At 40.8% G+C, this 26,044-nt stretch overlaps 1 protein-coding gene across 6 annotated transcripts in view; it reads left to right on the top strand.

Annotated features, from left to right (window-relative positions):
* DOCK9 (dedicator of cytokinesis 9) overlaps window positions 1–26,044 on the top strand; it is a 335,677-nt gene that overhangs the window by 33,282 nt on the left and 276,351 nt on the right. For 2 of the 6 annotated variants that reach the window (XM_084627443.1, XM_084627440.1), the window contains exon 1: window positions 1,406–1,698. The exons of 2 other annotated variants lie outside the window; for them this stretch is intronic. In XM_084627443.1, coding sequence (XP_084483569.1) covers window positions 1,537–1,698 — 162 coding nt within the window. In that variant the 5' untranslated portion in view covers window positions 1,406–1,536. Of the gene's footprint in view, window positions 1–1,399; window positions 1,699–26,044 lie in introns of those variants that run through there. 2 more of the 6 variants (XM_084627447.1, XM_084627438.1) reach the window with 2 other exon arrangements.

Raw genomic sequence — 26,044 nt, 5'->3', positions numbered from 1 at the left:
CCCATCCCACAGGTGTTAACAAAAGCCTCAGCAACCTGTGAGATACTAAAAATGAGAACTAACTACCATGCTTTCCTGATGCTAAAAGCCTCAAACAGTCCCTTATTCACCTGTTCAAACTACAAGATTTCCTCCAGTTTCAGGATAAAATCCATAGCTTTTAATTCAAAATTAAAAACGTTTGCTCTCATTTCACAGACTAACATAAAATAAGCTTGATTCTGACATACAGTAATTTTGAGATTGTCACTCCACATTTCAATGTGTTTTGTCTTGATTTCTAATACACGAGTCTGCATTTTCAACTTGTGAAAATTACATAACAGGTGACGTACAAAAGAACAACTTTTCTGATTTTCATAATCATTTAAGGGCATTTTCACATTATCATTCATAAAGACACCAAAACAGGTTGTGGAATGGGAGTGTTGACTGTTACGATGGATTGTGTTAGGACTCTATACGTGGATATAATGCATTATGTAACCAAGGATTTTGTGTACGTATTTAAAATTTCATACTATATTTTTGTTCCAGAAGTGGATGTTAATCTGAACTGGGTAATCATTTGGCCACGTTCGTTTTTTTTTTTTTTTGCATGATTATTGACTGTTAGCCATTGAGAACTAAACAGTCATTTTCTAGTAGACTGGAACTTATCATAGGTGCAGGAGCTAGGCGTGTGGCAACATCCCCTGGCTTGAAGTGGTTTCCATCAGATACAATTTACAGTTTGGTTCGAAGGCTCTCTGCACTCCCACTATACAAATTGTTTGAGCAACCTTGGAACTTACTGACAGTTTCTCATACGAAGGAGGAGGGAGGTGAAAAGACTTCTGTGTCAATCTTCTGTTCCCTTGTGGATAGCTATCAGCTAGCTATTATCGGTTCAGGCATAGGCTTGTTCGAAATAGGTTTATACAGTAACAAGTAGCGTGTTTCCATAGCAGCTGTAGTCTGATGATTTTCCTCATTTGACTTTTTTTTCCTCCTCATCAGTTTTGAAGGGCCGTATTAAACAACAGAAAGCATATTTAGGTCAAGTAAAGAAGCGTTTGCTAGTACAAACTCTGTGCTAAGCATTCTGGGAGAGTTCTTTCTTGCAGCAGATAAAGGTTCTTTGTGGCTAGCAGCAGAAACTGCAGCACTATCTTCGCAATTTCTTTTTATCTTGGATATGTTCTGCAGATCTTTGAAAAACAGGAATCAGAAGCTATTTTTTAACTGTATGGAATACTTTTTCAGCTGTATCCTACAGTAATAGCATATGGTGAAAGCATCCTATTAGAGAGAGTTTTACAGCTGAACTGTCATTTTATTTTTCCATCACCTTCCTATTTTATAAGGCTGGATTTTTGGCAGCCTCCTGTTTAACTAAACAAGATTGCATTATAGAAGCTGGTGGCTTTTATTTTAGTGAGGTACTTGATCCTGGACCTGAAGATGATGCAAAGGATAATTGTTCCTGTGGAGCAAAGGAAGACATTCTGCAAATGGAGCCAGGGTTGCTAGAAATGCAAATTCAACACATTTGGAATGGGTTGCACTACTAGTGTGGTTCTGTTTAAAGGCATTCGTACAGTTTTTGAAAGAAACTGTGCTTATATTTGCAAACATCAAGGGGAAAATAATGTCCTTGAATATACAGCACACAGTTTGACCAACGAGGATTCAGGACTACTGATTCATGCATCCCTGGTAAATACTGACTTGTTTAACATAGTTTTCAATTAGTGAGTGAAATTAAAAATCCACATGATAATGTGTATGTAATATCTGTTGTATAAAATGAATTTAATATTGTAGACAATGCACTTGCTGGAATGTGTCATGCGTTGCACACGTGTGCATACAAGCCTAGATACAAAAGCTTAAATGTTTTATAGATTTGTACTGATATAGCTTTGAAGAAGCTTTGACTCATGATAGAGGGTTTACATGTTCCCATAGTCTGCAATTTGCTGTTGTTAGATCTTATAAGGTACTTATCTTACTTGAAATGACCAAGACAGATTACTATAATATTTGGGGAAAAAAAAGAAACCTTAGGACTATTGGTATGTTAAACCCCAATGCAGGTTTAAATTTTTCATTTTCAAATGAACTTACTATGGGTGGGTTTTTTAGGAAGTACACTACTATAGTAAACTAAACTGGTGAAAGGGGTAGGAGAGTATGCTAGAAGAAAAATCTTTATGGGAGAGCTAATTGCTTTCTAAATGTCTTCTGTTTTTTTGAGGCTCTCTAGGTGTTGTCTCATAGTCCCACCTCAAAACCGGTTTCCTGCGTATCTTCTTCATGCTCCCCAGACTGGTGACGCACATATGCGTCAGATGTATTGTGTCTGGGCCCAAGGGGGTGGAAGTGGGCACCGGTTGCTGACCAATTCGCAAAGTGATTTTGGTAGATTTGTAAGGTTATTTTAAATGCTGTATGCACTGCTCATATTAGCTTCTCTGTTGCTGACAAGCTGCATAAAAGAGCTGGAGGGGTGTGTGTGTGTGTGTGTGTTGAGGGTAGATTTAAAGGGCTATTTATGAATACAAGTTTGTGTTTGAGAATCTATAGTGTCTGTTTAGGTGTTTAGGTTGAGACTAGTTGCAGTTACAGAGAGCTCATAATTTCATCAGGGCATTATAGAAATTAATTCAACGGTATGCTTGATTTTTTTTTTTTTAAAAGTCTTAATTTTTGTAATACTCACCTTGGCCCTTTTTTTTTCTCCCTATGTTCTGACTATAACAAAAGACTTAATCTGATGCAGGGAATAGGGGCTTTCTGAGTATAGGAGTAGATTCTGAAAATTTTGACCATTCTCCTCAAATACATTTTCTAAATTACTCAAGGTATCCTCTACCTTCAGTAGTTATGTTGTATATTTTGAAAGTGTGTGTGTGTCTGTGTGTCCGTGTAAGTAAGTAAAAGCTGACATAAAAAGAATGGCTTCCTTAAACAACCTCAATCAGATCCTCACTGTCGGCCATTTTTGAACCATTGGTCTCATTCCACAAGTAATTCAACACTATTAAAAAATTTTATTTTTTGACTTGGAAAAAATCAGTTTGTCTTGCACTAAAATCAGTATTAACAGTACAAAATAAAATAAGCCATAAAAACAAATCCTTAAGCTGCAGTTAACTCAGATTAGTTATATAAATCCAAATATGTGAGTGTGCAGAGAAATAGGAAAAATTTAAGGCAGGGATGACATTTCATAACTTAAGCTAGAGTGAAAATTTGTTATATTGCATTTACATTGTCACTTATTCCTTTGCTTTATTTAGTAATTTTTTGTTCCAGCTGCTATTGCCCCAGGGTTCAGTTGATATTGGTTTAGTTCAGCTTTACAAAATTGGCATATAAATGGGTCAGATTAGGCACAAAATTTGCCTGCCTGCCTGTTGCAATTATGGTGATATTTATGTGACAGACATGGAGCTGCTCTAATTTTTGAATACTGTATATTGACCTAGTTATTGGGATATTAACTGTATGAATAGATTGGTTTAATTTAACCAGCAGAAAGGAAATAGTGGCACAAGTTAAATGACTCCATGGTAAACACTTCAGGTGTATGAAACAGTGGGAGAGCAATTGTCTTTGAGGTGTCTGGCTTGCAGGGCGATCTTAGGTAAAATGGTGCCCTAGACGAACTTATATTTTGGTGCCTCTGTCTTATGTGGGCATGGCGCCCCCCCCCATTGACCCTAACCTTTGCACTGTGCCCCCTGTGCCCCTAACCTCTGTACCCCCCTCCTGTGCCCCCATGGGGAAACTGACTTGGATGCATGGAGAAGCTGGCATTGCTGCTTGCTCCCACCCAGAACACTGCTCCTCTGCACACCTGTAGGAAGCTGTGAGGGGAGGAAGCGAGGAGCAACACCAGGGCTCCCTGCAGCCAAGTCACTTTTTCCACCTGAGCTGTGTAAGGGGAGGGCAGGAGAGCAGCAGCTCCTGATGCTCACCTCACTGCACAGCCCAGGTGGGGAAAGTGACTTGGATGCAGGGAGCCCTGGTTTTGCTCCTTGCTCCCCCCTTCACTGGCCACTAGGGGGACATAAAGGAACGTTTGGGGGAGAGGGGTGGGGAGCAGTATCTGTGCATCACCGCCACCCCCTCACCCCCCAATGTTCCTGCATTGGAAGGAAGCAGGGAAAAATTTGGGCGGCCTCCAATGTGGTGCTCCCCTGCCAGCCAGGAGCAGTTCCTGACACTACACCAGCAGTGCTCGCCACTGCGCTGCCGCATGGCGCCACCCCCCCGACCAGAGCACCCTGGATGGTCGCCCATCCCGAAGGCTGGCCCTGTGCTGATCTCCTGCTGAGCTGTCTTTGTTGATTTGGTGCAGAAGGGTAAAAGCCCAGGAACTGAAAAGAACAAAGGACCTTTGTCTGGCTAAACAGGACACCCCTGAGCAGGGAGGTAGCTATTAGGAGAGCTGTTCCGGAAAACCAGACTAACACACACCCACCCACCTGGGGGTCTGAAGAAGCTTAGCTAGTTTAGATCATCAGGTGATGCCAAACCTCAGGTATGAGAAATGCGTGTAGAGTCTCTTGTTTTAAAATTCTCATCATTTTATGCTTTCTTCTAATTTTTGGTAAATAAACAAAATAATTGTGGTTTGTGAGTGTGTGGTGTTTTTTTTTTTTTTTTTTTTTTTGGGAAGGTTGTCTGGTCACTGTATATACCTCTGGTCACAGAAGGGAAGAACAGCAGGTGCTTAACCTAGTTGGACCTGCTTGTTAAGCAGCATGGTTGATATACAGAATACAATAGCCAAGTGTCTGGTTTAAAAGCAGGGAAAAATGAATAATTCTGCCCTAGGAGAGGTTAAGGCATGAAGCTTGACACCTGAGGAGTGCACTCAGAACAGGAAGGGGACAGAGGTGCAGCTCACTCTGCAACAAAGATAATTTAGTTTAAAAAACTCATGCAAGAAGAAATAGTTAAATTTTAAATTCTAGGATCTCTCAATCACACATTGAATGAAAATTTGTACCATTTTCTCTAAATGCAGATGACTTTTGGGAGAAGAATTTGACTTTCCACCCCTCAAGAATCATGTTTAAAAGCTGTGCTTGGAAGGGAGAGGCTACTGCAGGGGTGGGTAAACTACAGCTTGGGGGCTGCATCCTGCCCTCCAGATGTTTTAATCCAGCCCTTGACCTCCAGCCGGGGAGTGGGGTCGGGGGCTTGCCCCGCTCTTCACGGCTCCCAGAAGCAGTGGCATGTCCTCCCCTCCAGCTCCTAAACATAGGGCTCCTAAACGCTGCTCCTGCCCCCGCAGCTCCCATTGGCCACGCCTGGCTGTGCCTCCGCATCGGAGCCAGAGGGAGGACATGCCGCTGCTTCTGGGAGGTGCTTGAGATAAGTGCCACCTGGAGCCTGCACCCCTGACCCCCTCCTGCCCTCCAAACCCCTTGGTCCCAGCCTGGAGCACCCTCCTGCACCCCCAGCCTCACCCCAGAGCCCACAACCCCAGCCTGAGCATTCACCCCCTCCTGCACCTCAACCCCCAATTATGTGAGCATTCATGGCCCGCCATACAATTTCCATACCTAAATGTGGCCCTCGGGCCAAAAAGTTTGCCCACCCCTGGGCTACTGGGTTCCTATCACGGAGGAGATAGGCAGGACCACAAGGGATTAGCAAGGCATCACTTTACAGTATCATCTTTTCCCTTTACTCGCCTTGCAGCAGAACGGATGGGTGGATGTTTTCTCAAGAGTAAGTTGTCTGCTAGGATTTGTGTTTGAAATGCAAACCATCCCATTTTCTTTGTTTAGGAGACTGGGTAGTCTATAGTATTCTTGAGAGAGCAACCCATTAATTTCTAGAGTAAATAATTGAAATAAAATTTTCTGCAAAGAACCCTGGTCTGGAATTTAAACAGTTTCTTCTTGGCTCTGGCTTAGCTAGCTCTGTCATTTAGCTGTTGATAGACAACTGCCACCAAGCATTGCTCCCTCCTGCAGCAGTTTTTCTTTCCCTTCCTTGTCTCTAGTTATTTCAAGGCAGATCAGGTACTTCTAACTGAGATATAGTTTTGTCACAGTGACAACAGTGGATTCCAGGAGGTCCCTCTCCAGTGCAAGAACAAGTACTAAGGGCTTTGATTCCCTTGAATGAACAGTATTTAAAAACTTCCATTAATGGATAGTCTTTAGGAAGTGGTTCTTGGGAGAAATCTGTTTGCATAGTTGGATATCAGTGAAATGGCGAGGGAGTAACTAAAAGTCTTGGACCAGGTGCACTCTGCAGGAGTCTCTTTTCTACTATCTATGGTGCTGAAGAAGTCAGGAGGTCTCCACCTAGTATTAAATCAGAAATGGCTCTGCTCTTCCATTGCCTAAAAAAAATTAAGGTAATCTGGAGATAGGATGGAAATTTAGTAGATTTAGTGTGTCTCTGCACGTTGCCATCAACCTTCATATCAATATACTTGTTCTTCCCTTTGGGCCAAGAGTATTTTCAGCATACCACTTTCCCCTGGGGTCTTGTCTCCAGGCTCAGGATCTGCAGGAAGAACTCAGTAGGGCCTCATGCCCAAATGGATAAAAATAATTTAGCCCGGGGGATTTTAAATTTAACCCCAAAAATATTAAAGATCACAGTGTCGATTTTCATCATATTGGGTCTTCCTGCCTTTTTCCATATGCCGTTCATTCAATGAAAAGGTCATTTACTAAATATTAAGCACTAATTTTAATTTTAATTCATATTAAGCTTTACAGAAACAAACCATTTTTTTATATTTTCAAGAACCCAAAGAGGAAGTATTAAATTTTACTCAATTCTTTGCCTTCAGAGTTCTTCTTATGTATCCATTGCCTACATCTCTTTCATTTCATCTCACCTTTCTCCACTTTTCGGTCTTTGTTTTGCTTAACCCAATTACTCCCTTTGTCTCCCTCCACTCTTTGATTTATTTTTGTTTCCGTGCTGTCATCTATACTTGGAAAGTCTTAGACTATATTCCAGAATTCCTCCTTAATAGCCAATTATTTCTTGAAGTTCTTCCGTATTGGTATTGTTACTAACTATGGGCTTGTCTATGCGGTTTTCTTTCCCTCAGATCCCATCCAAGTACAGGAAAAACCTTGAGTCTCAGTGCTTTTCTGTACCTGGGCTGCTGTTCCTTGAAAACAAAATGATCTCTATCTTTTATTTGGCATTTCTGATTTAAATTCCACTGTTTTTATTGTAACAATGCCAGATTCTCTAGGCAAGGAAAATTCTTCAAAAACAGTATTTTATTACGGTAATGCATAGGGCCATCTGATATGGTGTCATTGTGTTAGGGAATAAAACTGTCCCTGCCTAAAGACTTTACTATCTAAATAGATAAAACAGACAAATAGTAGGGGAAAGGGATAGAATAGAAGCAGAGTGAACAATGCGATGGCAGCAAATCTCATATTCTATTTTTTTTGTTTCATTTAAATTAGAGCCGTCAAGCAATAAAAAAAAAGCGTGATTAATCACACTGTTAATAATAGAATAACATTTATTTAAATAGTTTTGGATGCTTTCTATATTTTCGAATATATTGATTTCAATTACAACACAGAATACAAAATGTACAATGCTCACTTTATTTTTGATTACAAGTATTTTCAGTGTGTAAAAACCAAAAAAATAGTATTTTTAAATTCACCTAATACAAGTACTGTAGTGCAATCTATTTATCATGAAAGTTGGACTTATAGATGTAGAATTATGTACAAAAAAAGCATTCAAAAATAAGTATAAAATTTTAGAGCCTGCAAGTCCACTCAGTCCTACTTCTTATTCAGCCAATCGCTCAGAAAAACAAGTTTGTTTACATTTGCAAGAGATAATGCTTCCAGCTGCTTGTTTACACGGTCACCTGAAAGTGAGAACAGGCGTTCTCATGGCACTGTTATAGCCAGCGTCACAAGGTATTTACATGCCAAATGCGCTAAAGATTCACATGTCCCTTCATGCTTCAACTGACATTCCAGGGGACATGCATCCATGCTGATGATGGGTTCTGCTTGATAACAATCCAAAGCACTGTGGACCGATGCATGTTCATTTTCATTATGTGAGTCAGATGCCACCAGAAGAAGGTTGATTTTCTTTTTTGGTGGTTCGGGTTCCATAGTTTCCGCATCAAAGTGTTGCTCTTTTAAGACTTTTCAAAGCATGCTCCACACCTCGTCCCTCTCAGATTTTGGAACGCACTTCAGATTCTTAAACCTTGGGTTAAGTGCTGTAGCTATCGTTAGAAATCTCGACATTGGTACCTTCTTTGCATTTTGTGAAATCTGTAGTGAAAGTGTTCTTAAAATGAACAATATGTGCTGGGTCATCATCCGAGACTGCTATAACATGAAATATATGGCGGAATGCGGGTAAAACAGAGCAGGGGATATACAGTTCTCCCCGAAGGAGTTCAGTCACAAATTTAAACATTTTTTTTTTTTTAACGAGTGTCATCAGCATGGAAGCATGTCCTCTGGAATGGTGGCTGAAGGATGAGGGGGCATACGCATGTCTAGCATATCTGGCACTTTAATACCTTGTAGTTCCCACTACAAAAGTGCCATGCGAATGCCTATTCTCACTTTCAGGTGACGTTGTAAATAAGAGGGCAGCATTATCTCCTGTAAATGTAAACAAGCTTGTTTGTCTTAGCAATTGGAAGAACAAGAAGTAGGACTGAGTGGACTCGTGGGCTCTGATGTTTTACCTTGTTTTGTTTTTGAGTGCAGTTATGTAACAAAAATACTATATATTTTTAAATTGCACTTTCACGACAGATTGCACTACAGTACTTGTATGAGGTGAATTGAAAAATACTATTTCTTTTATCATTTTTACAGTGCAAATATTTGTAATAAAAATAATGTACACTGATTTCAATTACAACATAGAATACAATATATATGAAAATGTAGAAAAACATCCAAAATATTTAAATTTCAGTTGGTGATTCTACTGCTTAACAGTGCAATTAAAACTGCTATTAATCACAATTAATTTTTTTGAGTTAATCGTGTGAGTTAACTGCGATAATCGACAGCTCTAATTTAAATCCTTTTAGTGGGGTTATATTAGGAGAGGATTAGGTAAATAGAAAGATAAAGGAGGGTGGGAGGTGGAGAAGAGTGGGCAGGTTATGTTGGAGCAAACAGCCAATCAGCACTGGAAAAAAATATTCAGAATGAAAACTGCAGGAAGCAATGTGACACCTGTAATTTTCAGTGTCCTTGAACTGCTTTCTGTGCTGCTATGCTAGTTTCAGTCTTTTTCAGTTCTGTTCAATACTTAATCTTTAAAATTGCTGCTTAGTAATGAAAGCATTGAGATCAGTTGTCAGATTTTAAAGATCTTTAATGTAGCTTGTATACTATGACTTGGTCCTCTAAAGGACTTGGTTAATCAGTATTTGAGAATCTTTCAATTAGTTCAGTCTGCCGTGGAAAAATATTTTTAATATGAAAATTGTGACTTAATTTTTGAATGCGGGATTTCCTAGACGTGAGAGGGAACATGGGTCATGTCATTGCATGGATTCGGAAAGGCTGCATGCCTAGGCCCTGAATGTGGTGAATTAGATAATCCTAACTTTTCAAAAGCAGGATCAGGTATCTACTAAAAACAATCAAAAAAATTTGCCAACCTAATTCTTGCACAAAGTAAAATTCTCAACTAATTCCAAATGCATTAATATAACCTGTTAACTCAACAGTATTATAAGCTTTAGATATTGGTGAATGTCATCTTCTGCATAGTCTAGTGACAGAAATACTTGTGAGTCCCTCGCAAATCTGAATACACTGGGATGTCAGAAGGACTAAGGGCTTGTCTACATGGGAGAAATTGATTGGCTTATTCCACTATAGCTATGCCAATCAGCTGTAGCTATTCTGGAATGACTTCCTGTGTGGACACTTTCTTCTTGAATAATATTACAATTTTTATTTCGAGAATAATGTCTACCTAAGTTCCGTGTAAGCTGTGCGGCTGCGCAGCAGCCTTATTAGCACTGTGCAGGAGCTCAGGGAACCTGCCCGGGGAATGGCCGAGGGAGGGATACCCCTACCCTGGCCCAAACCTGGCCAGGGCGGCCCGGACCCAGCTGCAGCCGGGGCACCCTTACCCAGGCCCAGCTAGGCCCAAACCTGCCAGGGGAGAGGCGCCTATCCTGCGGCTCCAGCCCTGGAGCTGCCGCAGCGAGGAGGGGCGCCTTTCCAGCACACACCCAGGCAAGACCACACCCAGGTGCAGACACAGACTGCAGTCAGATCTGTGTAAGAGGATTTACCCAGCATTCACATGCGCAGCCACTGTGGAGAGAGAAACCCCAGATAATATTGTCTTGCACTGTATAGAAAGATCTGCACTGTGCCAGCTCATAAAAATTTGCCCTCTCCCTCAATGTGGAGACAGAGAGATGCACAACTTCTTCCCCCCACCCACCATATGAATTGCACAAGCTGGGTTATATTATAGACAAGAAATAAGTTTATTAACTATAAAAGATAGGTTTGAAGTGATTATAAGGGATAGCAAACAGAACAAAGCAGATTACCAAACAAATAAAACAGTACATGCATACTAAGCTTAAGATCTTTGAGACTGGTTTCAAGAAGTAATTTCTCACCCTTAATGTTGTTTCAGGCAAGTTGCCGAGTTTCTGTAACTAAGAGTTCCAGTTATTTCTCTTTACATACTAGATTCCTGTCTTAGTCTGGACTCAGCCCTTGCCTTTCCCACCTCTCAGTTTCTTTGTCTATTCAGGTACTTTCAGCAGTTTCTTTCTTGGGCAGGAAAGCAACAGAGGAGAGTCCTGTTTGCCTTACTCCCCAGCCTTAAAAAAAGATGTACATAAGGCAGGAATCTTTCGTTTTCCCTGTCTTGACCTCCCCTTCGGTTTAGTGGAAAATTACTAGAAGTCCAAGATAGTGTTTAGTACCAGGTGGCAGGACCACCTGACTAAGTAGTGTCACAGCTACGTTCCACAACGCCTCTCAGGAAGGAGAGAGGTTAGTATCTTTAAAGTCTTATTGCTTCTTCCTAATGGCCCATCAGTGCAGCTAGTCTGTTGTCTGGTGGGTGTCTCCCAAATATACACACAGTTGTAATTGTTACATGGTCAGTAACCTTTCCAATGACTACCTTTTGAAGACCCATCTTGTGTAAAATACATCTGTTATGCCAAATCCATATCATAAGCATATTTCCATAAAGAATATGGGGTGTAACGTCACAATGTATAATGAGGATTCCAGAGTGCATCATTCTGCACTTATAAGCATTGAATTTTATCTGCTGTTTTATCACCCAGTCACTCACTTTTATGAGATCTCTCTGTAATTCCTTTGGACTTAACTATCTTGAATGATAGTGTATCATCTGCAAACTTTGCCATTTCATTGTTTCATCTCCTTTTCTAAATAATAAATATGTGGAACAGGACAGGTCTCAATATGGATCCTTGGGGAACTCTGTTGTCCACCTCTTCATTGTAAAAACTGACTATTTATCCTACTCTTCATTTCCTATCTTTCAACTGATTACTGATTCACGAAAGGACCTTCCCTCTTATCCTGTGGCTACTTAGATTCCTTTAAGAGCCTTTGGTGAGGGACCGTGTGAAATGCTTTCTGAAAATCCAAGTACACTGTGTCAACTGGATCACCCTTATACATGTGCTTGCTGATTTTCTTAAATAATTCTAATAGGTTGGTGCAGCATGACTTCCCTCTAGAAAAGCTGGTTTGACACGTCTCCAACAAATCGTGTTTATATATGTGTCTGATAACTCTGTTCTTTCTATATCGATGAAGTGAGCTGTAGCTCACGAAAATTTACGCTCAAATAAATTCGTTAGTCTCTAAGGTGTCACAAGTACTCCTTTTCTTTATGCTACTGTTAGTAGTTCTGCAGTTACACATTTGAGTTCCTTCATAACTCTTGGGTGAATACCATTGGGACCTTGACATTAATACCATTTAGTTTATCAGTTTGTTCTAAAACTTCTATTGACACATCAGTTTGGGACACTACTTCAGTTTTGTTGCCTAGAAAAAATAGCTGTGATGTGGAGTCTCCCCACATCCTCTGCAGTGAAGACTGATGCAAAAGAATTCATTTAGCTCCTCTGCAATGGCCTGGCCTTCCTTGAGTGCTGTTTTAATACTTTTGTCATCTAGTGGCTCCCAGTGCCTGTGTGGCAGACTTCCTGCTTCTGATGTACTTGAAAACTATTTTACTGTTGGTTCTTGCATATTTAGCAAGTTACTTCAGATTCTTCGTTGGCCTGCTTAATTATACTTTTAAATTTTACTTGCCAGAGTTTGTGCTCCTTCCTATTTTTTTATTAGCATTGACATCCAAATGTTGTTGGTGCAGAATAGAAAGAAAAACGAAGACACTTGATCATCCTCTTTGTCAGGAAGCGAGATGTCTTTACACCTACCAGTGTCCAGCAGTGACATTGAAGATCTCTTAAGTAGGCATGCTGTGACCAGTAATGAATGGTCATTGAAATGGTCTGTCACAGAGCTAATATTGTGTCATTGGGGGACTGCTGTGATAGATTACACCAAATGCATGTTCTGCTTAACAGGAGGTGTGAGTCCAGGCTTATTACCAGATGCTTCTTTCCTTTGGTGTTCTCAGATGTCATTGATCCCCAGAATAGTATGCAAGATCAAACAGGATAGAACTGTGGTCATCCTGATAGCTTCTTACTAGCCATGACAGCTTTGGCTACCAGGCCTGCTAATGAGGTCCATACAGTCTCCTCTACACCTCCCGGTCTGCTGAGTCATCCCATAATATTCTAGAACCAAAATCCGATGTTATGCCTTATGGCTTGGATGTTAGCTGGTTGAGTGCTATCAATAGACTGCCCTATTAGATTCAGAAAATTGTTATCCACAGCAAGACATCTTCCACCAGGAAGACTTTCTCCTCCAAATGGAATTTTTTTTTACATAGCAGCAGCAGCAGCAGGGTGGATTTGATTTAAATCACTAGTCAGGAAGACTGGATTTAATCATGGGTTTCTACATAAAAGTGCATTCTTGTTGGTTGTTATAACCTTCATACATATTCTTCACAACTCAGAGATAGATATAGGTTTCATTTTTAGAAGGTACACACTATACATTTTTAAACAGGGATTTATTTTGAAAACGTTTCAGATTATTTTTACAGCTATATCAGAAAATGAATGATTGGTTATTTCATTTACCAAAGATAACTGAAACAGGTATTTATGAAGTCATTGGGAGGTGATCTCCAATTCAACAGGTTAATCAGTAATATTTGGAGGCTTTTCTTGCCATGCTGTATTAGGAAGAGAACATCACCAGACAGACATTGAAATTGTTTTATTTAACTAAAACAACAACGTTATGTAGTCTGGATTTTTTTTCAACAACAAACCTATAATTTAACAAAACAAGCATATATCCCTTGTTTCTCACATTTGTCTCTAGACTTCTCCTTGTCCAGATCTATTTCGTCCCCAACAATCTTCTATTCATTGAACTTTTTGAAACTTTGCACTTTTAGAGAGGGAAGGGATTGACTCTGTGTACACAAATTTGTAGAGGGACAATAGAGTTGAGGTCTGTTATTTTTCACCTCTATTTATTTTATTTTAAAAACATTTTTTGCTGTTAACAGGCATGTTACCTCTGGAAACACAAATCCACAGTTTGAGAACTACAAAACTAAGCATCTCTGATGGTATCTTCTAGACTGAGTACTGAGTCCCATTGGGTAGTTAGAAAGATTAACCTAAATAATCTATACAGAAGTCTGTGGAACCTCATAAGATTGGGTCCCTAATCCATGAACTATTGGAACTCATTTACAAAACTTTTCTTCAACATTACAGGAATCTATTGTCTCATACCATAGAATTAGAATTTATAATCCCTATTCCATGATGAGATATCTTTGAGCTATAATGTATCTTAATTAAAACTATGTTTAGATTGGATTTTTTTGATAAAATGTTTTTTGAGGAAAAAAAAACCTATTCTTTCCCACCCCCCCCACCCCCAAATCATTGATATTTATCCACCCTGATCAGTAGGCCAAAACAATAGATCTAGTAGAGGCATTGATACTGAAGATTCTTGACAATGTGCTGAACTGGCCTTTACTCTTAAGACCACCTTGCAGCAATATTGGCATGTCATTGCCTGGTATCATCACACTCAATCTTCTCACATCCATTAGTATCAAAATTCCTTACAGGCCTCTTTCATACTTACCCTTTGGTTACAGACCTGACTCCCTTGTGGGATCTCAACTTTGTCCTCTTGCATCTCAGTCTTCTCTGAACCACGGACCAAATGCTAAGTACATCACCTTATCGTCAAGATGGTCTTTTTGGTGGCCATCACTTCAGCTTGGAGTCACTGAGGTCTAAGCTCTCACTGAAGGATGCATGAGGCAGTTCAGCTATAGGGACAAGGTGGTTTTAAGATTACACCCTAAGTTCCACCTGAAGGTCCGTTGAGACTTGCACTTGAGCCAATTGATAACCTTGCCAGTTTTCTTCCTTCAGCTTCACTTCATGTTTGGAATGAGGAAACTGCACACGCTGCATGTCTCCAGTGCTGTGCAACATTACCTTAATAGGGCCAAGGCTTTTTAATTGTCTCCTCGCTTCTTTATGGCTGTTACTGGCACACCTGCTATCATCTGCCTGGCAAGCCTCATCCTCCAAACATTGACATACTCCACCAGGGTAAAGGCTGCATCTACTGCCTGCCACAGGAACATTCCAATCTCAGATGTGTAAGGCTGTGGAGCGACTCTACTGATTTCCGTTAAACATTCTGACTTTGACATGGCAGCCAGGAGAGAGTGAGTTTGGGAGGGCAATGCTACAGTTGTTTGATATGGCTGGAACTCCTGACTCTTACCACCCAGGTAGCATGTTGTTTTGCTGGTGACCTACAGTGGCATAGTCAGAGAATGTTACTTACCCTGATGTGACTGTGGTTCTTGTAGATGTTGTAGTCAGTGTAGACTCTCCCTACATCCCTACTTTTTGGAGTTCTCCGCTAACATGGGCTTTGAATTGCAGGGGAACTGGAGGAGGGTCATGGCCATCCTACTCTTTATGCCATTATATGGGAGCATGAGGAGGCACAAGGGGTGTGTGTGTGTGGGGGGACTCTTCAGAGACTAGTGTGCAAAGAAAGTCCGGTCTTGCACGCATATGCACTTATGACATCTCAAAGTCCAGTCTACTCATGGCAGGACTATTTATTAGCTAGACAATCCGTAAAAGGTATTTGTCTAACCTGCTCTTAAAAATCTCGTGTTGTTCTTTCTGATTCATTGTAACAGGTTTCAGAGTAGCAGCCGTGTTAATCTGTATTCGCAAAAAGAAAAGGAGTACTTGTGGCACCTTAGAGACTAACCAATTTAGTTAATTGGTTAGTCTCTAAAATGCCACAAATGCTTCTTTTCTTTTTAATTAATTGTAGTTTATTCTAATACATCTCAATGAAGAAAAAATAATGGATGTAATTATAGCCATGGAAGTTGGTGATATTAACACTGGCTGTGTAATAATAGTTAATGACCTTCTTCCTAGACCCAGCCCCATGATCTGGGTCAGGGTGAAAAAGTTTAGTTATCAGCATTCCTGTGCCTCATGATGGTCCTTACTCCAATAATACTGTCATTCTTCTGCTCTTCAAAGTTGCCCATCCTTCCTCAAAGTCCCCATATGAGATTCTCATGTTATCTACATCCCTCCTAGTCCCCATCCTCCATGGTGTACTGTTATTCATCAAGGAATCAGATGTGGGTGGGCATGCATGGTGAGCAAGTCTTTTGGGAGTGGAAAGGAGACATCCATGTGAAGGGTTGAGAATAGGAGAATACTTGTCTGTTGGGTAGAGAGCCTGGGTGCATGAGGGATTTAGTTTAGTCAGGAGAGCCCAGTGTCTCCTCGCCAAGGTATTGGTGTTTTGTGTATCAGGGGAGCCAGAGTATCTGCTCCAAGTAAGTGGTGTGGAAAGTGCTCCTAGGGCACGAAGTGCATTAAGTGCTCCTTATTGCACTAGGCAGCAGTGCTATGGGGAGCCCTTCAACCGCCAGTGCTTATTGTGATGTGTTTGTAAAGATGAAGAGACTGAGTTTTGGGATATTTTGTTAGGATAGTAGGATATGTGAGCTGAGGTTGGTGTGGTGTGAATCTTTGCTTAACTGGCAATTGCCTGAATTTTTAGCAAGGGTGTTCTAGGAAATACATATGAGTAACCTTAACTTGTAAGGTAAAAGTTATTTTGTTTGGGGATATGTTTTAAGGCTTTCTAAATCAAGTGATTTCATAATTCCTTTCCTGGCTTTGATATAGCATAGTAGTTAATTTTCTGCTGTTTTAATATGCTTAATCAAAGGCTAAATGGAGTAACAATAAACTACCCAGTAAGAGAATATAACTCAATTTAGATGGAATTTTTTTTTTAAGAGTTAAGTGATTTTAGGAACACAGGCCTCATTGAATATTACTAAATTGCATAGGCATGTTTTGAAATCCCACCCTTCACTTTAAGCTCAGTAAATCAAATGCACTTTGTTGGCATCTCCCTTTTTAAAATTTAACTTTGGATCTACAAAACAACTTGATTGATATAGCTATGTTTGGCAGGTAGTTATTGCACATTTTAGCTGATCTTTTTCTTTTGCTAAAAAAATATCTCCTTGACTAAAGTTTTTGTCCCAACCTGACTAGTCAGAGAAACTGGGAAGAGTGGTGGGAGACCATACAGATTAGAAATATGTTTTTTAGCTGCTAAGCTATGATTTATGTTAATGGGTCAAAGGGGGTTTCCTGACATCTGTTCATGTCATATTTTTAAAATGTCAATATTTTAATCAAAGGAGAAGCATTCATTTTTATGGAAACTGTGTATAAACTGAAAATGGAGAAGAGGATAAACTAAAAAACTTGAAAAAAATCATAAAACTAATATTATACAGCTATAGTTCAGTACAATACATTTTTCATAAATACTTCTGTCTTTTTAAAACTAACACTGTTTTAAAACTATCATGCTGATATTTTTTCCTCCACTCTTTTGGGGAACAGAAGAGAAACTCTTTATTTGAATGCCACTGGGTTAATTTTAATTCAATGTAAAAGAAGCTGCTGAGCAGCCATTTGGGTTTTAAATGAAGGATTTTGGCTATGACTGACCTAAGTAGACACATCAGTAAGAGTAAAAAAAAAATTACACTGTAAATAGTGTTAACATTTTAACTCTGAAGTTTTTATTGTTCATATTAATGTTTACAAATTCATTATGCCTAGTAAACTGGTGACCTTAAAATTCTGATTACATCTTATGTATATAAAAATCGCAGTCAATCTTGATGAAACAGATTCCTGTTTGGCAGCTGCATCCTCAAGTAATGGTATAATTTAGTTTAAACTGCTCTGTATTTCCGTACTGTGAAAACAAAAGGAGGCAGTGTAAAATAGAAGCAAAGGTGCAGCTAAACATTCTTGAACTATTGTCTGCTTTTATTTACACAGGAAAATAATCTGTTTTTGTAAATTTAAATAAAATTGCTATAGTTTCCTTCCTAACTTTTAACACAGCTGTGAAGAAGGTTGTTTACCAGGCACTACTTTTGTTCTTCAATCAGTTCAGTGGTCAAGTTGTAAAGAAATATTTTTAAAATATAAAACATGGAGCTGTGAGCTCATTTGTTGGAGAGAAGGCTAACACATAATAGAAAAATATAATTACATTTTTCAGATTCAGAATGGCCAGTTAATTCATTATGTATCCTTATTGTGTGGAGTGCTTGCAAACACTAAACTGTATTTATTGTTGTACACAGAGTACCGTTAGCGAAACTCAGTTTCCAGTTACAGTGATTTGTAAGTTGGAATAGTTTGTGATGAGGATGTTTGCATCTTTTGCAAAGACTGATTAATGTGTTCGAGAGTGCTGGAACAATTTGTATGTGGTGGTGTGTGCTGAGAGCCATTGAACCAAACTGTAAACCCTGTATACGATGGCAACAACTTTAAGCCAGGTGATGTGGCAGCACACCTCCTTCCAGCACCTCTGACTGCTTTATCATAAAAGTTGCTGTCGAATGAGGCAACTTCTTAGTCCCTATCAGAAAAAAATCATAAGGTTGGTGTATAGTTAATTAGGATACATAATACATCGAAGTGAGATCATAATTAGCAGAATATCTGAGGAAAGACAACTGTAAATATAGCAATAGGGAGTTGAGAATTTTCTTATGGAATGAAGGTGGAATCCCCAAATCAAACTCTTAATTTGTTAGTGTTCAGTGTGGACTTTAAAAGGATAAGAAAAACGTTTCCTTTCTTCATCGTGACTCTATCTAACTGCAAAATAGTAGGTTGGTAATAACTTCAGTTCCGTTGTGGCTTTGGAATGCCCACATGTGAAACAGATGCTCAAGAACAGTTGCATATAAATATTCTGACAAGGGCAGTCCTGTATGTGCTAAGGTTTTTTAGAGACACGATATCCTATCTTACTGTGATAATGGGCTGCAGTATAACACTGTCAATGCCTTCTACATAAAGTCAGTAGCAAAGTTCTTACTGGACTTCATGGAGTCTCTGGCTTATCTTTCTTTTCAGAGTTAAAAAAAGGTGCTTCATGTATGGGGTTTTTTTTTGCCAGTTGGTTGACTTGTTCATTTTGGGTTTTGAGTCTGTGCGTGTGTTGGGATTGGGAGGGTATTTGGGTAGGTGGAGGTGTCAGTATTGTGGTGATCCTGATTCAAACAGGCAAGGCTGCTGTGCTTTGCATAAATGAGCAAGGAAGTACTCTTTGTGTCTGGAAGCCCTGCTGGTGCAGGCTCTGTCTCACAATGTTCCTATTTGCCACATACCTGGCAGAAGGAGAGTGTTACTGCAGACGCGAAAGTTAAGTAACAATGGATCCTTATGAATAGTTTCTGTAGCAGAGAGTGATGGACCAGGGTTTCCTCCAGTGGAGGACTCTAGAAGCTGATCTTTCAATTATCTGTACCAAAAAGCTTATCAGTCTTCAGTTCATGGCAACAAGAAAAGATCGCATTAGCAAGGAGCTCTTGTATACCTTTCTATCATTCCCTCTGGCGGCAAAGGCCCCGCATGACAAGCTACGCGGAGACAGTTTAACGATCACTAGGGCCCTACCAAATTAAGTCAAAGGATTTAAAAAATCATACATTTCATGATTTCAGCTATTTAAATCTGAAATCTTATGGTATTTGTAATTGGAGGGATCCTGACCCAGAAAGGGGTTTTTTGGGGTGTGCGTGTCGCCAGGTTATTGTAGGGGGGTTGCGGTACTGCTACCCTTACTTCTGCACTGCTGCTGCTGGCGTCTCTGCTTTCAGAGCTGGGCAGCTGAAGAGTGGCAGCTTCTAGCCAGGAGCCCAGCTCTGAAGGCAGAGCTGCCACCAACAGCAGCGCAGAAGTTAGGCTGGCATGGTAGGGTATTGCAGTCCTTACTTCTGTGCTGCTGCCTGCAGAGCTGGACCCTCAGTCAGCAGCTGCCACTTTGCGGCTGCCCAGCTCTAAAGGCAGCAGCGCAGATGTCAGGGTGGCATGGTATGCATTACTGATGGCGGGGCACCGAGCAATACTGCAATCCTCCTAAAATAACCTTGCTACCCCCTTGCAATTCCCTTTTGGGTCAGTACCGCCAAATTGAGAAACACTGGTTTCCCCGATGAAATCTGTACAGTATAGGATAAAAGCACACACAAGACAAGATTTCACAGTCTGTGACGTGTTTTTCATGGCCGTGAATTTGGTAGGGCCCTAATGATCACAATAGCCTTTACTGGCTCATGGAGTATAGTTCTCAGCTCTTTTCTAGATATCAAAGGCATTACATTAAGATCAGTCTGGCCTCTGATAATCACTCTAAACCAGGGCACTTAATTTCATTCCAATGTTGCAGGCCCCTCCTTGACAGCCCTTCATGTTGAGTAATTTAAAATCACTTCTAACCTTGGCATTCCACATCCCCTACCAATTGCTTCACCTTCATAAGAGAACATTTACGTGTGGTCTTTGGTATCTCTTAATCAATATTTAATCTTTGACAGGTCTTTACTTCTCACCCTGTGACAAAAAATAGAGTATTTTGGCTTGTTTGTAGTTAATGTGATGCTATTTAAAATCCAGAGCTTTTATGTACATTAAATAAGGTGTGAATTAGTGTGTATTTTACCCCAAAATCTCAACTATCTTTTAGATAGTGCTGACTTCGGTAACAGAAAATTGATGCTATTGTCTAGATCTTAATCCCTGGAGGCTGGTATGTTTTAAACCAGTGGAAATTTTGACCGTTTGTGCAGATGCTTGTTTATACAAGGAGTTGGGTGGTGCCCAAACATTCAAGCAATCAGTAATGACTGTAATCTAAAAGCCATCTGTACCTTTTTCTAAAAGTTGTAGTTGGTATCCTCTCTACAGTCTTAATTTATAAAATTGGTAATTGCTTTTTTTGTATTCTTTTTTGAAAGATTAAACCCTGAATACTTCTGATTATATTTGGAGATTGAGAATTTAAGAAATCTGGTTTTTGCAGAACCTCATAAACCATGGAAGCAGAAAGTTATCTGTTCCCAGTATTGTGTTACTGTCATAGATTCCTTTGCTCCAAACACTGCAGTCCTTTTAGGCTTTAACCATATTGAGTTCTAATGTGACCTGTGATTTATGCTTACCTACCCAACATTTGTGCTCAGGATAGCGCTTTTCTATAGCTAAGTGTAATGTTAACTCTTGAACTACACTTCATATTAACTCATAAATAAAGGCAAGCCATTTGTTTAGATTGTATTTCTGACTCTGTCAATGACTCATTTTGTGATAATTATAAGTCACTTCACATCCCTACCTCAGTTTCCCCAACTCAAAAATACATTGAGGTAGGTATTGCATAATGAATGCTGATTGAGTGCTTTCAGACTTCAGATGGAATTGTTAAATATTTTTGTGACTTTTAAAGAACTAAGTAATTTAGGATTTCTCCATCTCTTTGAGAAGACATAGCACCAGAATGCTTGCACGCTTTCTAGGCAGATAAAATACAGAGTAAAAATTGTTTCTTCAGAGTGTAGCTGAATTTTCTTGTTTCAGTTGCTTTTTTTTCTTGAAGTCCTCAAAGCACTTGATTTTTTTTTTAAATATGAAAATCAGCTATTTAAAAATACTAAATATCCAGCAGCTCCTATTAGCAATGGAACTTTGACTGGGTGACTGAGCATTCCCAAGGTTGGAGATACATTTAAGATACATTACGTTTGTCCTTGTAGTGTGAAGCATGTTGTTTATCCACCAGGATAGGAAATCTAATGATAGCAGGTAATAGCTTGCCTTATGTTTGGCTAACATATCTAGAACTTTTGGAAGGAGGTGTATATTATTGTGAAGCAGGCTTGACTGAATAGTCTATAGCTGCCACCAGCTATAATTCCTCAGTACTTAACAATTTATATCCTCTCTCTCTGCCCTGTGTCTTTCAGGTAATGTAACAGCACCTTTTTAATAATGCTCCGTTTTTCCAATGTTTTTACTAAATACATGTAAATTTTTTTTACCTTAAGATGTTCAAATGCCTCAAAAAGCTTTTCCTTTTCTTCATCAAAGCCCTTACAGACCCATAAAAGATGATCCGTTGTTTCTTCCACCTTACAGGATGTCTATTTATTCCAAAATTTTTTTTGTTTAAGCCCCAATGGCCATAATCCTCAACTCTAGGGGACAGTTGAAAAAAGATGATGGTGTTTTGATCAATCCAATTTTTTTGCTTTTGAATTCCTGTTTACTCAGGGTATTTCTACATTAGTCCTTCCATGTCTTATTGCACTTTTAGCTGCTTTGTCCGCCATTTTGTTTCTTGTTATCCCAATATTACTCCTGAGGGCACTCTACACCAAAAAATGAAAAATTCTGTGCACAATATTTTAAAAGTTGGAAAAATGCTGCCAGTTTTATTTCTCAATAAATAAATGCAGAGGCTGCAGCATGGCAGCGGGGAGCACATCCATTGTCTGCATGAAGGTAGATCACCCTGCAGCCTCCTCACCTTCCCCCCTGGGGACACAGACTCAGTGGTGAGGCTGCACCCAATCCTGACACAGCACAAGGCCTGGGCCTGCCCCAGAAACGTTCTGGGGCCCTGCCCCTCTGTGCCAAATGCACCAGATGTGGGGTGGGCAGGCTCAACCAGGCAGGATCCAAGTGTGGAGGGGCTCAGTGTGGGGGGATCCAGGTGTGGGCTGAGAGGATTCTGTGTGGGACAATCTGGGTACAGGCAGCTCAGTGCGGGGTCTACGTGTGGAGGGATCTGGGTGCACCGAGGCTCATTGGGATGTAGGGTTCCAGGGGCAGGGGCAATGGGACTCTTCAGTGGCTTCCAGGTGAAAGTGGTTGGGGCTCAGCAGAGGGGTCAGGATGTGAGTCTCAGCAGGGGGCTCTGGGTGCTGGAGCTGGGTGGGGGGGTCAGTGGTGGAGGGTCTGGATGTTGGGGATCCGGGGAATGGGGCTCATCAGGGTGAGGGTTTGAGTGCAGGGAGCTCAGTGGGGTATGGTCTGGATGTAGGGGTTGGGGTCCGGAAGCAGGGGTTGATGTTCAGTGCGGTGGGGTTCAGGTATGGAGGGCTAGGAGGGCTCTGGGTGTATGGGGTGAGGCTTGGCAGGGGTGTCTGGGTATGGGAGGTCTGGATGCATGGGGGTTGGGTGGATGGGGGAGCAGCTCCCCATACAGTGACCCCTCACCCCACAGCTGTGGAGTAATGGGGGCAGGAAGCAGGGGAGGATTCTGAGCTTCCTGCAGCTGGGGGAGGTTTCTGGGGGTGGGTCTGATGCAGCCCAAGTCACTCTGGGCAGGAAGCAGGGGAGGATTCTGAGCTTCCTGCAGCTGGGGGAGGTTTCTGGGGGTGGGTCTGATGCAGCCCAAGTCACTCCTTGCAGACTATTGCTACTAGTTCTGTTGTCATGACAGCTACATAGTCAGATATTCCGTTAGGTGTACTAATTTCCAGTTTTGGTATACAATATGCCATCCCGTCTCTTCCTGTTTTTCCTTTTTTGGACCCATCTGTATATATTTGACAAAATTGACTCCATTTTTCATCAATGTGCTGGTACGTTACAATGGGTATTTCAGTTTGTTGGCAGTTTTGCTGGCATCAGGAGAATGCTCCGTTTCCTGATGTTGCCTCTAGTTTTTTCTACCTCCACAGAGGGAGGCATACTCAACCAGACATCTCTGCTGAGCTTTTTCTGAAGAACAATTCCAAGTCTTAGGGGAGGAAGGCTAGCAGTCCTGTGTTAGGTCTGGTCTGCACTAGGAAATTAGATTGGTATAACTGCATTGCTCAGGGGTGTAAAGAATCCACACACAAGAGTGAAGCAGTTAAATCAGCCTAATCCCTCCTGTAGACAATGCTAGAATTCTCCTGTTGACCTAGCTCAGGGATCTCAAACTCAAATCACCACGAGGGCCACATGAGGACTAGTACATTGGCCCAAGGGCCACATCACTGAAACCTTTTCATACAATGATGCAAAAGTATAGTAAAAAATGAAGAGTAATATAGTATGCTATTAAGTCAGTGTATTAACCCTTGTAAAACTGTAATACAAAAAGTCAGTGCTAATTTTGATATTTAATTTTTGGCCACTTAGCTGGCAGCGTTTTGCAGAGCATCAATATTTGGTTTCATCTCAGGATATCAAACCTCAGTGTTGCTTTCAAATGTTCATCAGTGAGTCGTGACCTTAGCACAAATTTGTTAATCTTCATGGAAGAGAAAAACTGTTCACACATATATGAACTTCCAAACATTGCCATTACCCTTTTGGAAGTAGAGAATAACATGGGAAATCTTTCTTGTGAAAGAAACCGGTAGAATTCTGGAATTCCAACATCTGTATACTTTTGCTTCAAAATGGTATCACACTGAAGCTCCACTAACTCCATCTGCATTTCCTCTGCAACATTGTCAATTTCCACAGAAAATGGTGTGGAAAAAAGTTGAAAATGTGGTTTAAGTGCCTTGGAATCTTTAAACTGCACATCAAACCATTTGTGTAAGTTAGAAATGATAGCTGCATGTTCTTTCAAGGATTTGGGTTCAACTTTTCCTAAGGAATTCAGAGTCGAGAAATGGACCAAATTGCCAGCAGTCAGCTGTTTCCCCCGCAAAGTAAGCTTGACTTTGAATGACTTAACACTGTCATACATGTGTGTTATGGCCTGTTTTCTACCCTGAAGCTTCACGTTCAGTGCATTCAGGTGATCAGTTACGTCTGTTAGAAAAGCAAGGTTGCAGATAAAAGTGGAATCATCAAGCTGTGGAACCTCCTTGTTTTTCATTTTCATGGAAGAATCTATCTCCTCTCTAAGTGCAAAAAAAGCTTCAAAACATTTCCACTACTCAGCCTTGAGAGTGATACAGAAGTTCCCTATATTTGCATACTTGCTAGAAAAGATGTGAACTGTCTGTGATTCAGCCCTTGTGCACATATAAAATTAATGGTTTTAACAACATCTATAAGTTCCTTAATGTGTAGTAAAAGTTTACAAAGGGCTTCGTGGTGCAAAATGCAGTGTATACTGGTGAAGCTAATTCCTGGTATATTGGGGCTGTTCAGTTTGGTCTTCAATAATCCGACCACTCCAACGTTTTTAGAGCACATTGATGACGCACGGTCCGTAGCCAAAGATACAAGTTTGTTCCGTGGCATTGCAGCTTTTTCAGTGCACTCTTCTAGTCCTTGAAATATGTCACGTCCCGTTGTGGTACCTGTCAGTGGCATTAAGTCTAGCAATTCTTCAGTTATATTCAAATTGTAATCCACGCCTCTAATGAATACTGCACACTGTGTGGTATCTGATACATCTGTACTCTCGTCAAGAGCAATTGAAAATGCTCTGAAGTCTTTTGCCATTTGAATCCATTGTTTTTGCACATTATCTGCTAAATCAGTTATCGTGCAGGCAACTGTACTGGCAGGCAAGCTTATGCCTTCAAAAACTTTCTTCCTATCAGCACATAAAATTTCACTGGCCTTCACAAGACATTCTTTTACAAATAGAGGTCGCAATGATTTAGCTATCATTTCACTTATCACAAAACTTGCTCTTACTGAATCTTTGCTTAGACTTGTTAATCTCCGAAAAGAGATTTCTTTGCTTGGCAAAAGCTGCTTTAAGTTGCTGAACTTTTTCCTCTCGCATTTTTCCAATGAATACATCATATTTTTCAAGGTGCATCGTGTCGTAGTGCTGACGCACGGTATGCTTCTTTGGAACAGCAATCGTTTGACAAATAAGGCATTGAATTTTATCTTTCTATCTCTGTGGAAAATATATAAATTCTCCCATTTGTCTTGGAAAACTCTTTTCTTCCATAAGTGTTCTTTTTTCGACTAAGTCATTTCCGAGCGGTTTTTATAAAATATAAACACTCAGTAATGAACCTCACTCAAAAGACAAAATACACACTTACTTCTAGAATTACTTCTGTTAAAGCCCCTAGCCCTTCCCCCGGCTCTGCCCCCACTCCACCCCTTCCCCTCCCCCATTCCAACGCCTTCCCCAAAGTCCCCACCGCAACTCTGCCTCCTCCCTGCCCCTATTCCAACCACTTCCCCAAATCCCTGCCTCGACCCCGCCTCTTCTCCGCCTCCTTCCCTGAGTGCGTGGCTCCCTGCTCCTCCCCCCTCCCTCCTGGAAAGCGCTAAGCGCTGCCAAACAGTTGTTTGGCGGTGGGAAGCACCTGGAGGTAGGCAGAGGAGCAGAGACATGGCATGCTGTGGGGGGAGGGGGCAGGAGGGAGGAGGGGATGAGGGGAGCTTGGTGAAATAACTCTTGGGGGGGGGGAGGAGATTAGCCGGCCGCAGAAATAACTCCGCGGGCCGTGTGTTTGAGACCACTGACCTGTGTTTGAGACCGCTGCCTCCTGGGGAGTTGCAGCACCTACTTCGATAGAATTCCTCCTGTCAGTGTAGGCAGTGTCTTCA

This window comes from Lepidochelys olivacea (assembly GCF_965140295.1).
Source record: "Lepidochelys olivacea isolate rLepOli2 genome assembly, chromosome: 1".
In the NCBI taxonomy this organism is placed as follows: Eukaryota; Metazoa; Chordata; order Testudines; family Cheloniidae; genus Lepidochelys; species Lepidochelys olivacea.
This window is presented reverse-complemented; position numbering and strand designations above follow the sequence as displayed.